This window comes from Patagioenas fasciata, chromosome 25, assembly GCF_037038585.1.
Source record: "Patagioenas fasciata isolate bPatFas1 chromosome 25, bPatFas1.hap1, whole genome shotgun sequence".
Classification (NCBI taxonomy): Eukaryota; Metazoa; Chordata; class Aves; order Columbiformes; family Columbidae; genus Patagioenas; species Patagioenas fasciata.
The window spans coordinates 245,320-257,808 of NC_092544.1; the positions used below are offsets into that span (position 1 = coordinate 245,320).

A 12,489-nucleotide genomic window follows, 5' to 3' on the forward strand; every position below is an offset into this window, starting at 1 on the left:
AGGAGGGCGCCGGAGCCCGGGGAGGATCTGCGGTAGGAAAGGTGATGGAGCGAACACCCTCAGCAGCACAGCGGGGAGCGGGGACCAGCCGGGCGGGCGGCGCTGGCCGAGGCTGACGCTGAATCACCCAAAGCTCCAACGTGCGCTTGGCTCCACCTGACAAAAGAGATGAAAATGCTGCCTTGTGTTCTCATTGCCAGGCTTAGGGGAGGAAAACAAGGGGACAAAGCGGGGAAATCCGCGCTTCCCTGCGAGCGCCGGCCGGGCTCGGGCTCCTGCGCGGAAAGAACGAGTCGCGCTCCAACTTATATTAATTTTATTCACATTTCCAGAAGAAAGCGTCAGTGGAGTGCAATGACATGGCTAGTGTCGAACAGCTCAAGTATTTGGTTTAAAAGAGGCAAACGTTTCAGAGGCTGAACCCAGACAACTCGCTCCCTTCCCCTGCACGCGTTTCCAGTTCAAGCAACAGGAATTTCCAAAATAAGCTCGCTCGTCACGTGACGGGGAGGATGTCAAAATCTTTAAAGCTTTCTGTCGTGTAAAGCCCTCAGCAGGGCATGGCAGCAGCAGGCAGGAAATCTTCCACAGCTGAGCTGGCTTATCCCCCGGGCTCAGCGTCGGGTTTCTCTTTGGTTGTAGAGCGGTGCTGCCGGTGCTGCCGACGCTTCCCTGTCCTCTTCCCCGCGATTCACCGCCCAGAGCGGGATGGCTGCTGCTTCACAGGGACGATCGCTGGTCACGGCACAGAAAAACGTTAACAGGACCCTCTACCGAGGAGAGAAAAAAGGAGAAAGATGTGACCATTTTGGATTTCAAAACCAGGGGTATGGGAACAAAACCACATCCAGAAATAAGATCCATTTTAATTGAGAACTGAGAGTTCCCACGTGCACGGGAGGCTGTCACAGCTCTGGGTTGCTGCCACGTAACACATTCATATTTCTAAGTGACTTCTGGGTTCAGCGGGACCCACAGCTGGTTTCTGCTGATGCTGCACAGGCAACAAAACCTCCTAAACCAGGGGGCATTAACCAGTTTCAGCTTTCTTCACCACAGAGCTACAACTTTTGGCTTTCTGCTTCAAAGTGCACGTTTCCAACCAGACAAGAAGGCATCGGGCAATGAAAGGCACGTGCGGACCCCTGGCCCGGACAGGCCTGGCTCAGCGCCGCAAACAGCCAGAGCCGGGCCTGGCCAGGCCGAGCCGGCAGCAAAACAACTCACGGAGAAGCAGAACGGCATCAGCAACCAACGGATCCCTACGGTACAGGGCTACAAAATCAGCTGGTTTAGGTTGGTTTTTTGCCTCGTAAATATTAGGGAATTTTAAACACGTCCAGTGAAGACACTGGAAATCTTTCTGCCCTTGCATTATTGTGAAGCTGCTTGATTTCATTAGGATATAGCTATATTTGGAAAAGGAGTCAGTCATAGATGTGTGCACATTCTTGCTTGCTCTGCAAAGACAATTATTGGATTACCAAAAAAAAAGGCACGAGAAGCACATTCCTCCTGCTTCTATCCCTAAAAGGTTCCTCCTTCCTCCTGCTGAAGTGCTACTCTTGCTGTCATTGAACAAGCTCCAAGTACACATTTTCATCCCTGATCCAGCTGGCTTGGAAGCCTCCAGGATTAAAGATTTCTGTTTGAATAATTTCAGCGACTAGAATCTCATTGCTTGTTTCACCGATTCTGTTCATCCTCTATCTATATATAGTAAAAGAGATGAAACAATATTATATTTTGTTTTATTGCTGGAGGCAATCCGCTGTCCTCCAGCTCGGTTTCCCAGAGGAAGGAGGTAGAACAGAAAATCTGGCAGGACCTGCTCGCTGGAAACCAGAACAGAGCGAAACTGCCCCCAGCCCACCTGGCCGGGGCCACGCTGGGCAAAGGAGGCTCAGGGTTATTTTGGGAGCGGGTGGCGAGCCGGGAACAGCACAACCCCGCCACGGATCCTCCGCTCCAGTTGTCAGGGAACCATTTGCTGTGCCCAGAGGGCGAGTTGTGTCAGAGCCCGGGCTGTGCCGCCTGCGGTTCAGGTCTGTGCACTGGTGCCGGATGCGCAGAGCAGGATAAGGGAACGTGACTCTTTGGTGAATATCCTGGTTATCATACTAAAAATCTATTTTAATAAATTAAATTAATAACTAGTCCTTAACACTGCATCACATTTCTCTGCTGAAGTTGCCTGGCTGATATGTAACATTTTGTCTGTTAAATATCCCGCTAACCCCATGTCTTCTCTGTCAAAGGCTTTAACTCCTTAACACCTTATACAAAAATACAGAGTATGGAGACAAATTGCTCTATATATTAATCCAGGACTGAAAGGCTTCAGAGGTGTGGATTTGGCTCTATTTACAGTTTTAAGGAACTCAGGACTTCAGGCACGTCACACAGACCTTCTCAGGAGCCAGAGGGTTGGACAAGGGACACGGAGTGACTGGGGAAGGAAGACCGAGCGCGTTCCCTTTGTCACCGCCCACATGGTCACGGACAGCGCGTTCCTTCTGTTCCCGACCGGACAGCGCGTTCCTTCTGTTCCCAACGGCGCTCCCAGAAGCTGCGGGGCTGGGACTACGGCACAACACTGGTGACAGAAATGCCAGCTACAGGACGGAGTTTGAGGTGCCTACGGACGGATGCAGAGCCCTGAGAAACCCACGCAGCCCTGGGCAGGGGCTCACGGCGCGGCTGCCTCCTGCCCTCCGCTCAGAAGGGTGCGCACACATAGGATTCAGCCTGGCAGCTCTGAACGAGGGGTGAAAGGCTTTCCCAGCTAAGGTGGGTCTAGCTCAACTCCAGAACAGGCACACATCCATCAGGAAGAGCAGCCAGAGCAAGAGTGAGGAGCCAGCACGCTGCCGGGCACGGATGGAACATGGAGCGGAGCCCCAGCAGGGCCCAGCGCTTCTTCCAGGGCTTCCACGGGAAGAGAACAGCTCGGGAAGGGCCGGTGTGGAAATCCCTCACCCAGGACATCACAGTCCTGTGGGCACGTTCATATAATGATGCTCTGAGTTTGAGCAGAGCAAGAAATACTCATGCCCTGCTCCACCAGGAGAGCACGGACAGAACGCAGCCACAGGCTCGGCTTCCTCCCTGACATAGATCAATTCTCTCTTTTGAGAAGGAATTTTTCCCTCGTTTTGCTGTTTAAACCCCATCTCCCCTCCAAAATTGCCGGTGTGCTCTGCCTGCCTCGTCACTACAGCGGCAGAGGAGCCGCGTTTGCATCCACACTCACACGCTGGCTGCTGCTGGGCTTCCAACTCCTATTCCTAGCATTCACCTGACAGGGGAGGTGACGAAAACAAACCCATCAAATTCCCAGGTGCTCCCGACTGTGCCAATTTGCTGTAAGATGTTCCTGGTCCAAACAGCCAACAGGAGAATTACAGCTGACACACTGACCTTTGTCTCCCGTGGGAGACATTTCTGGAGGGATCCTTGCCCACCCAAAGCCCACCTACACTGGGCTTGTTTCCTGCTCGCTGGGGACATGAATGAGAACGTTTTACTTGTTACCAGAATGATGCAAACCATGGCTGGTGAAAACCCTTTGCCCACAGCACCTTCCTGCTGGGGCGTGAGCAGCCCGGTAGCCAAGGGCACGAGAACACCCAGGAGACACGAATTCAAAAATCAGTCCCAAAAACGTCAGCTCTGGGGTCTCAGCATTGACGGATACAGGTGAATTGCTCTGAAGTGTATCTTTTTCCTATTTTCTCAGAGTTTTCATATGGACAGACTATTAAACATGCTGGTGATAACACAGTCTCTCTTTCAGGCACTACCACTGGACACAGTGGTCACTTTACTCAGAGCTTTCTTCTCGCTGTCGCAGCTCCACCAGTGTTACCCTGGATTCCCCTTATAACCGGAGGTTTCTTCTACATCTCAAAAAGAGATTGATATAGCAAAACCAAATGCAATTACAAAATATAATAATATCCTCTTCTTGGAAGTGAAGCTGCCCCGTATTCCAGACTGTGGCAGGATTATTATGTCCTCAAAGTATTTTTAAGAAGTTCTACTCAAGTTCTTCTGAGCTGCAATCTGCCTGCTGGGCGCATTGCAGAGCCGAAGCCGGATCCGCTGGGTCCCGTGGGCTCTGCCGAAGCGCTCGTCTCAGTTGTCTTCTGCAGACTTGAACATGAGAATGGCGTTGTAGATCTTCAGGGCAGGACCCAGCTTGATGCTGAGGATCTTAACGATGTCGTTCTGGTTGAGGAGCAGGAAAGCCTCACCATCGATCTGCTGGAGGTGGAAACACACAATGAAATGAAGATTAACGTCAAGAGATAGGCAGGATTCTCACTTCAAGTGAGAAAGCGAAAAACACTACCTTGTGAAAACACAGGATGCTCCAGTTAGCAGCGAGTGAAATCATAGTGTATTAAGAAGAGGTTAAAAATTTACTTGGCTTTGCAAGAACATCCACAGAGAAAACACAGATATAATTAATATAAACCCCAAACACTGCAGGGAAGAAGCTGAAGATTAATGGACACAAACAATGTGTGTCTCCCTAAGTCATTCCATTAAAGTCCATTTACAGAGACTGACAGCGTCTCCTCCTCTCACTTGATGTTCACCAGTGCAGACGACACCACCGGACGCTCAGCTCATCCAGAATAATAATTCTCCTATGTCTGTATTCTTCACAACTAGAGCTGTTTTGGACATCAATGGCTGGTGGAAGAGGCTACGCTGAATAAACCCGGACAAACACACAATTATAGCAAAGAGCTGGGAGCCAGGAGATTCGGTTTCCCCTTCTCTAACCGCACGAGAGACCATTAGCGAGTTCCTTATCCCCCCAGCACGCGCACAGAGGTGACAGCAGCGCTCCCAGGCCACACACAGCATCCCCAAATTCTATCTGCACACTGCCTGGAGTCCACACCACCACAATGAACGTGTTAAAGTAGCTTGAGACAAATGGACTGCTGCTTAAATTAAATAATAGAGTCAAGAGAAAAGTGCTAGAGAACAGTCCTACATTTCAAAATGCTTTTGAGTCCAATATGATTACTATGCTTCATTTTCACTGCACTGCCTCAGAGGTGCTTATTTTAAACAGATCTTCCCTGAACTGGACCCAAAAACAAGTACAACCTCAGTGCCTGTGCCTTATTGTTCGTTTCTTTGTTCCATCTTCTTGGAATGGTTTTCCAAATTCTGTGCACAATTTGTTCTCTTCCCTCCTAACGTAACCGACCCCTCTCCCCGCCACGAGGAGCCTGCAAGGGATGCACTTCTCTGGAGCAGAGGCCTGATTACGGCCAACGGGCAACGCGGGCGCAGCTCTGCGGCCCTGCCGCTCGCACCTGAACTCTGGCCAAAGCCAAACCGCTCGAAGGGTTTTAATTTCAAACTGACAATTTGGTTTGAGCATAAATCTGAAAAGCAGCCCAGGCCCCCCTCATTTGGCAGAGGGAATCGTACTTTGAGGCTGCAGAAGGTATTAAAATAGAACGCGGTTATCTGCTCTCTGAACCAGAAAGCTGTCACCGTGTTCAGGGCCTGTTTAAATTATGGCCAGAAGAAATAAACCACATTGTGAACGGCTGGATTCGTTAGAAGATTTGCTAGTTACATTTTACTCACCATCTTCACTAGAAATCAGAACACACCTTTTACTATCAGCTACACCGATCGTTTCATTTGAATAAATGTCATTATTCCCACTACATTAATGAAACAGCAGCCCCCTGCACTGTCATGCTGTTAACAGTGCTTTCTGGGAGCCTCCATTTCTTTTGCTTTTTTTTTGGTGTGTGTGCATGTTTTTTAAAATAAGGGAAAATAGAACACAGATACAGAACTCCCATAGAACGCAGTACAGCCTGATCCACCCTGAGGGCAGCCGGCTTCGGGAGCCGTCCTCTGGTCCTCTGCCACAAACCCGCCCCGCGCCGCCACCCCTGCGCGCAGCGCTCGTCCTCGGCACAGAGCAGGCACAGCCCCTTCCCTCCAGCCGCAGAGCTGGGGTGACAGAAGGGAAGGGACATCTGTGCAGATTCATCAGGGGCTCATAAAGCATCTCCCAGCCACACCTGCGACGCGCCTGGAAGCCAAAGCACCCAACAAAGCCAACGTGTGGATGGTCCGAGTGAAGCAGCACGCTCACCCAGGTTTCCCAGCAGCCGCGGCGATGCCAGCACGCACCGCGGGTGGATGACCCTGGTCTTCCAACCGCCGCTCGCTGAGGAACGCTCCCCTCCTGCTCTCACCACGGCCAGCGATTCCTGGGAAACCCGCGCCCGCCAGCCTCTCCAAGAGAGGCACACGCGCTCGTTAGAGGGAGCAGATGAGATCCCATCGCCCCACTCCAACAGGACATCTTTATAGCGATGCCAAACCCTCTACACAATAGTCCAAGACAGGATGTTAAGCATAAGCTCAGTGATCGGAGCTGCAGGGGAAATTTAAAGCAGCAGAATGTAATTAGCTGTGCTCGATGCTGAAGCTGCCTCCCAAATGTCACGGGCACTGTAAGGACAAGTCTGAGCACGTCTGTGTTCTCTGGAGCTCCAGAGGAACGGGGCACAAACCCCGGTGCTGGCGGCACCGCGCGGGCCCCGGCCGCCTCGCCTTACCTCTTCCCTGAAAACAGACGCTTGCTCTTTGCAGCCCGGCAGACGCTGGATAAAGCTCACCACCTGCAACGACGTTTGGGAAAGAGAAACACGCACAATTAAAACAGGGCGTCATCGAGCAGAAACGCTGTGGTTCTGTATATGAGTTCTATAAGCAAGAATTTTTAAAACTTTGGTACTTACAGCTCTCTCATTAACGAAGGGTATGTATGAAAAACATCATTGGGCTGTTGCTGCAACCCCTGCAAAGCATATTCTGGCTACCTGTGATACTTCCTGTCTTGCCTTTGGAGCATTTATCTCTCTGTAACAGCCCAGTTCCTCCATTGCTGAAAAGGATCTTTATAAAGTATCAACAATATTTTTACAGATCAAAAGCCATATACGGCAATACTATTTTAAACCCATGCACAACTTCACTTTCTCTACAGTATTTCTGGAAAATAAATCAGGATTCAGAGTCTCCCATGATGACATGCCTTCGAGACCAGATAAATCAATGGAATGAGCACTGCAGGTTTACCAACGCACAGAAAGCAGGAGAGCCGCGGAGAAAAGGAGTTTTGGGTTTATTTAATCCCTGGTGGGCAGCACAGGATCGATGAAACCAACAGGATTAAATGAGTAAAAGTTAATTTTACATTTCACATTAGGGAAAACCTTTCTAAGCAGGAAATCTGTTACCATTTAGAATAATCTCCCCAGAGACATGCAAGCAGCCCTTGGGTTACGTTATATAACACGAAGCAGTGCAAGGAACAGCCCTGAATGCAGCGGAGGATGACTTAATACTTATTGTCTTCTCCAGCTGCAGCTTCACTGCTTCATAGGAGATTTGTATATCGAGGCATAATCAGATCAAACATCTCACGCTAATTGGATGCTCCCTCGCAGGACCAGCTCTGTTTCACGAGGCATATTCATTTGAGTTATTACAGATGTGACGTTTCTCCATGAACACACACAAACAGTTAGGAGGGGTCACTGTCAAACGCGAGCTTCCCTTCAACTCCGGATTGTCAGACCTCCTCCTAAATCCTGTCACCGCGTCTCCAGCTGATCCCGCACCTGACCAACGCTGGCTCCTCCGCTCCCTCTGCCCCGGCAGAGGCCGATTTCTGGTGAACAGCTCCGACTCCGTTGTTTCTGTTACGCAATCTGAAAGCAGAGCGTGTTTTGCCCTCATCTTCTGCTGGTGGAGACAGCCCCCTTTTAAAGGGAACCCCTAAAATCCACGTCTCCATCGGGCTGTGACTCCAAATTTTCTTCCATACAAGAGCGAACTCATAAACAAATAACAAAATATTAATTTCCTCTTGAATCCTGTGCCCCCATAATTAGAACACAAAAGCAAATCCTTCTGCAGGGTCTGGTACCTTCCAAGAGCCACTTGGAGCCCTGGGGGCAAGCAGATAAGTGCCCTTCAGAGTCTGCGGCACTGGGGGCTGGTGGAATGATCTGGGCTGCCTGGCTCCTGTGTCCTGCCCTGCGCAACTGCTGCTGGCTATTGTCACCCACAGCGAGTGACAGGCCCGTGATGTGTCCCAGACCTCGCCCGGAAGGACACGGGGAGCACTCTGCACCACACGAGCGGCCTTTAGAACAAACAGGAGCCCCGGGGTTTTCCAGAAATGGAGACAAGAGAGAGAAAGAGGAGAACACGGGAGAGCAGGGCGTGAGCCCGGCCCCGCGTTGCGCTGAGCGCAGTGACCGAGCCACGGCAGCTGAGCGGACAGGGACGTTCTGCTGCACGTGGACAAAACACCATGGGCTACAGAAAACCAACGTTCTGCGGTTCAATATCCCTCACTACCTGCGCCCTGAAAGCAGGACAGAAGCTTTTGACAAACAACAAAGCTAAAATAAAGCATTAATAACTACTCTTGTTGACGGTTCAGTGTTAGCAGAGTTTCTTCGCTTGAGGCCCCATCAATGCCACTGCTGCTCCGCCACTTCAGCTCTTCTCAGCCAATGGAGAATTGAAGCAACATTTTTTTTTCCTTAATGTGGGTTTTATAAAATAAAACCAGTTCCTCAGTCTGAAAGCAAAGGAGAATGTTACACCCCGCTGCTCTGTCTCACAGCAGCAGAGTGGCTTCCTTTGTGCAGCGGAGTTCAAAGCACTACCCAAAGGCAAATGTTTGCCCTGTAGGAAGACGTTAGGAGCCCAAATGCCGACAGATCAAATCCACTTTGGACTCACTAAAGCACAGACAGCCCTGCTGCTTTCATCTTCCAGACCTGCGGCTACGTTCACTGCACACGCTGATCCTGCGAGTGCTCAAACAGAGACCAAATTGATTCCTGTGGGAATCTGTGATGAGCATCATTTGCAAAACCAGATCCACTCTACTGAAACCCAAGCCAAAGACCTGTAATGACTTCAGCCAGTGCATCGCGGTGCTGAGACTCAGCCCTTTAATGCACCCTTCACACTCCCACTGGCAGCCGAGGCCTCGTGGGTCGCTGAGCGCACTCCGGTTCCGAACCGCTCTGCCCGGCGTGCCCTGCGTTCGTGCCCCACGGTCCCTGCCCACGCTCATCCGTTACCAAACTAATATCCCAGTTAAATTTACCCGGCGGTTGCTTCAAAGGTCAACTGCAGAGGACGAATTTTATTTGGCTTGTATCCCAACTCTCTTCTTCCATGAACCGCGTTTTATCCAAAAGAAAGAGATTGTGATTTTTCACGTCAGAGGATTAACTGCTTCTGCCTTAACTGACTTTCTAAGAGACCTTTTGGAAAAATTATTGGAAGCTTTCTCCACAGGACACTAACAGCAAAGCTTTCAGAGACTTTTTCCTCCTTGCTATGAATTTAATCCAAACTCATCTTCATCACAAAAAACCCACAAAGCCACAACAAAAAAGGACCAAGTTTTAAACCAGCCACACTAATTGCTCTGTCCCTTTCGCAAGTGCTGTGGTTCCCATCCCTGTGGCACTGCAATCCCGCCAGTCTCCGAGCGGTCCCCCAGCATCGGCAGCAAATGCAAGACTGGATTTCTCTGATGTAAGAGGCACTTAGGGAAAACGCACTTTCTAAAAGTCTCTGAAGCTCCTCTATAGGCCATGAAGAACAGCACCTTTTTCCTGCATCCCTGCAAGCGCAACATTACAGCACATTTCTCCTGAATTAAATGGCTTGCAATTAAGTGCCAGGATCCAAATCGTCACTGCTTCCCAAGCAGAGATACAAATATTACTTATGCCCAAGGCATCGAGGCAAAACCCAACTACTCAGCACACAAAAGACAGTGGCTTTTTCACACACCACCTAATTACAGGAGACACTTCCAGCGCTGGGGCTGCAGAGACATCCCCAGCCGCACAGCCGCTTCTGTCAGAAATCAGGTCGGGCTGGGGCAGCTGTGCTGGGGGAGCGGGAGGGAGGCACGGCAGGAATGGTCTGCACAGCGCGGCTCGGAAGTGTCTGCAATGTAAACGTGAATCAGCAGCAAAGTCACGGGAGAGGGAGGGAGATCAGGGGAAAATGCAATCTGCTGGCAGAGTGTTCCAGGCCTGAGGACTAAAAGATCAAGGGCTAAATAAACAGAAGGAGGGAGGGAATCTTGTTCAGGGAAATGAGCCATGGACACCAGGGGGTTAACAGGGATCCTTCCCCTCCCTCACAAAGGGACTTGGGTATAACTTCTAGCTAAGTCAGCTATTGCATATGCAAAGCAAATGGAAAAGCATTGCCTAGGAAAGGAAAAATATCCTCCAATCAGCACTCCAGAGGAGGAGGGCTCGGTCATTCCCACAGCCCGGGAAAGCGGAGCAGGGAACAGGTAACTCACCTCTTCCACACTCCATTTGGCCACGTGTTTGGCCGTGAGGCCCGAGACCTCCGGCAAGAGCTTGCAGTGCTGCTCCCAGCAGAGATGGAGCCGGTGGGTCGGGTTAGAGGCCAGGGAAGGCATGAAGATGGACTGGTGGAGGGCCTGCTGGAGGTCCAAATCCGTGTCTGGAAAGGAAACGAGACAAGTCAGAGCCAGGCTTCAAGTGGGAGCAATCACAGCAAAGCAGTAGGAAGGGTCACACTCTGGAGGGAAATGCAAGGCAGGGTGAGCACGGCTACTGCATGGCATTCCGAGCTCTCGGGGCGCTCTTCCCACCCTCCTGCGAGGGGGAAAAAAGAGATAAGATTGCCAGGCTGAAGGCTTTATCATTAGCTTCTTCCCTGGAAAATGATGTCATGCTGCTAACAGAGGAGATGTTTGCAGCATTTTATTGACAAGGTGGAGGAGTTCTGTAACAGCATCTTCGGCTGGGAACGGATGGCACCGCTCCAGCTCACAGCTGGAGCCAGCCTGCGAAGAGCAATCCGTGTGCCAGCGGCGGCCCGGGTCCCCGCAGACCCCGGCCAGGAGCGCTGCCCGTTACCTCCAGACATCAACTCCCTCCTCGCGTGCCAAGTGACGGAAGCTTTAGAAATCAAGGCAAAAAAAAGAGGAAGAAATCACCCCTCCCTAATGAGATCACTGGAGTAGTGCAGAGTCATGGTCCTACAGGGACGTGCCTGGTTATACAACAGGAAGCAAAGCAGAGGATGGAAGCAAGATGGGAAACATTCTCTGGTTTACAGCGGGTATCGGGTGCCGTTCCCTCGTCCCTCGCCCTGCCAGGCTGTGCGCAGGGTGCGCAGGCTGCTTGGCACCATCCCCTGACAACCATATTAAAAAACTCCCATTTGTTCCTGCCTTCCGAAAGGTTCGGCATCCCCAGAGTTGTACGGCTGTTTGTACAGAATTCCTGTTTTGTTCCTGCCTTCCGAAAGGTTCGGCACGCCCAGCGCCGTACGGCCACTGGGTTTGCCCGGCGCCGGCACAAAGGTTGTTAGGACGGTGTGTAAAGATCTGCAGGGTATGCCCGCCACTATGTGTAAAGCACAAAGGAAAACAGTATTCTAAAGAAAAAGCAAGTTTCCGTGATTTGCCTGCTGCTCACCAGGCCAAGTGGAAGCAGCGCTGGAGGTAACGCCTTATCCAGCCAAGGTCACTCCCCTGTCCCCAGCTGTGACACCTCACCTCAGCTCCAGATGTGGGACGCCATCACATACAGGTCTCTAATTTTGAGACCAAAAGAGGGAGGATTTTAAAAACCAGAAAATAAAGCCTGATGCTCCTGGTAACACGTCACCTGCCCCTCACCTGCCACCCCCAGCCCTGTCCCAGGAGGTCCCAGGTTTCACACGCTGCCACGTCCCTGCCGTGGGCACTGCTTCTATCACAATCTCTCTCCTATTCTTCATTAAATTCTCAGGGGCAAGCATCCAAACCACAGCCTGAACAAATTACTTTCCCTTTGAGAAGGAAGCAGGGTTCTAATAGTTTAAACAGCGATGGGGTGGGTAATTGTGAAACTACAGGCCAGTGCATTATTGTGGAGCTTTCTCCACCGACTCCACCGTTGTGCGAGGTGGACGCGAGGGCAGCGGAGAGCGCTCCGGGCCAGCTGCAACGCGCTCGGCTGGCAGAGTCCTCGCTCTCGCTGCACGAGTCAGCACTGCCTGAAAATGGGTATTAAAAAATGAGCGAGGCACCTGTCCCAGTTTGTGCCTGCTTAGCTATTTTGGATTGGAGACTTATTACTATGTTAAATCCTCCTAAAAGCCTGGTCAGCTCAGTTCTCTGAAATGGCTTTTTATAGTAAATCTGAAAGTTAAGCATATGGTTTGCCAAAGTGATATCAGAAAGCTTCTCTTCAAACTTAACCTGTCACGTACCAGAAAAAAAAAAAGGGCACTGTCCTTCCTTTTCATCCTTAGGAGAACCTATAAAAGTCACCACCCCAAAATGATCCAGGTTATGTTGCTGAAGACTCAGTGGGGTCTAACGAAAGGAGCTGATGGCCGGACCATGTGCCATGTTTTGAG

The 12,489-nt window shown here is 50.9% G+C and overlaps 1 protein-coding gene across 10 annotated transcripts in view; it reads right to left on the bottom strand.

The window, feature by feature from the left end:
• Positions 1 to 299: 299 nt before the first annotated feature.
• The window catches only part of LOC136112351 (lethal(3)malignant brain tumor-like protein 3), a 35,355-nt gene continuing 23,165 nt past the window's right edge, over positions 300 to 12,489 (bottom strand). For 7 of the 10 annotated variants that reach the window (XM_071799212.1, XM_071799208.1, XM_071799211.1 and 4 more), the window contains 3 exons: positions 10,412 to 10,578; positions 6,612 to 6,674; positions 300 to 4,266 (listed from right to left, as the gene is read on the bottom strand). In XM_071799212.1, the coding sequence (XP_071655313.1) occupies positions 4,138 to 4,266; positions 6,612 to 6,674; positions 10,412 to 10,578 (359 nt within the window). In that variant the 3' untranslated portion in view covers positions 300 to 4,137. Of the gene's footprint in view, positions 4,267 to 6,611; positions 7,770 to 10,411; positions 10,579 to 12,489 lie in introns of all 10 variants that reach the window. The other 3 variants (XR_011735827.1, XR_011735829.1, XR_011735828.1) reach the window with 3 other exon arrangements.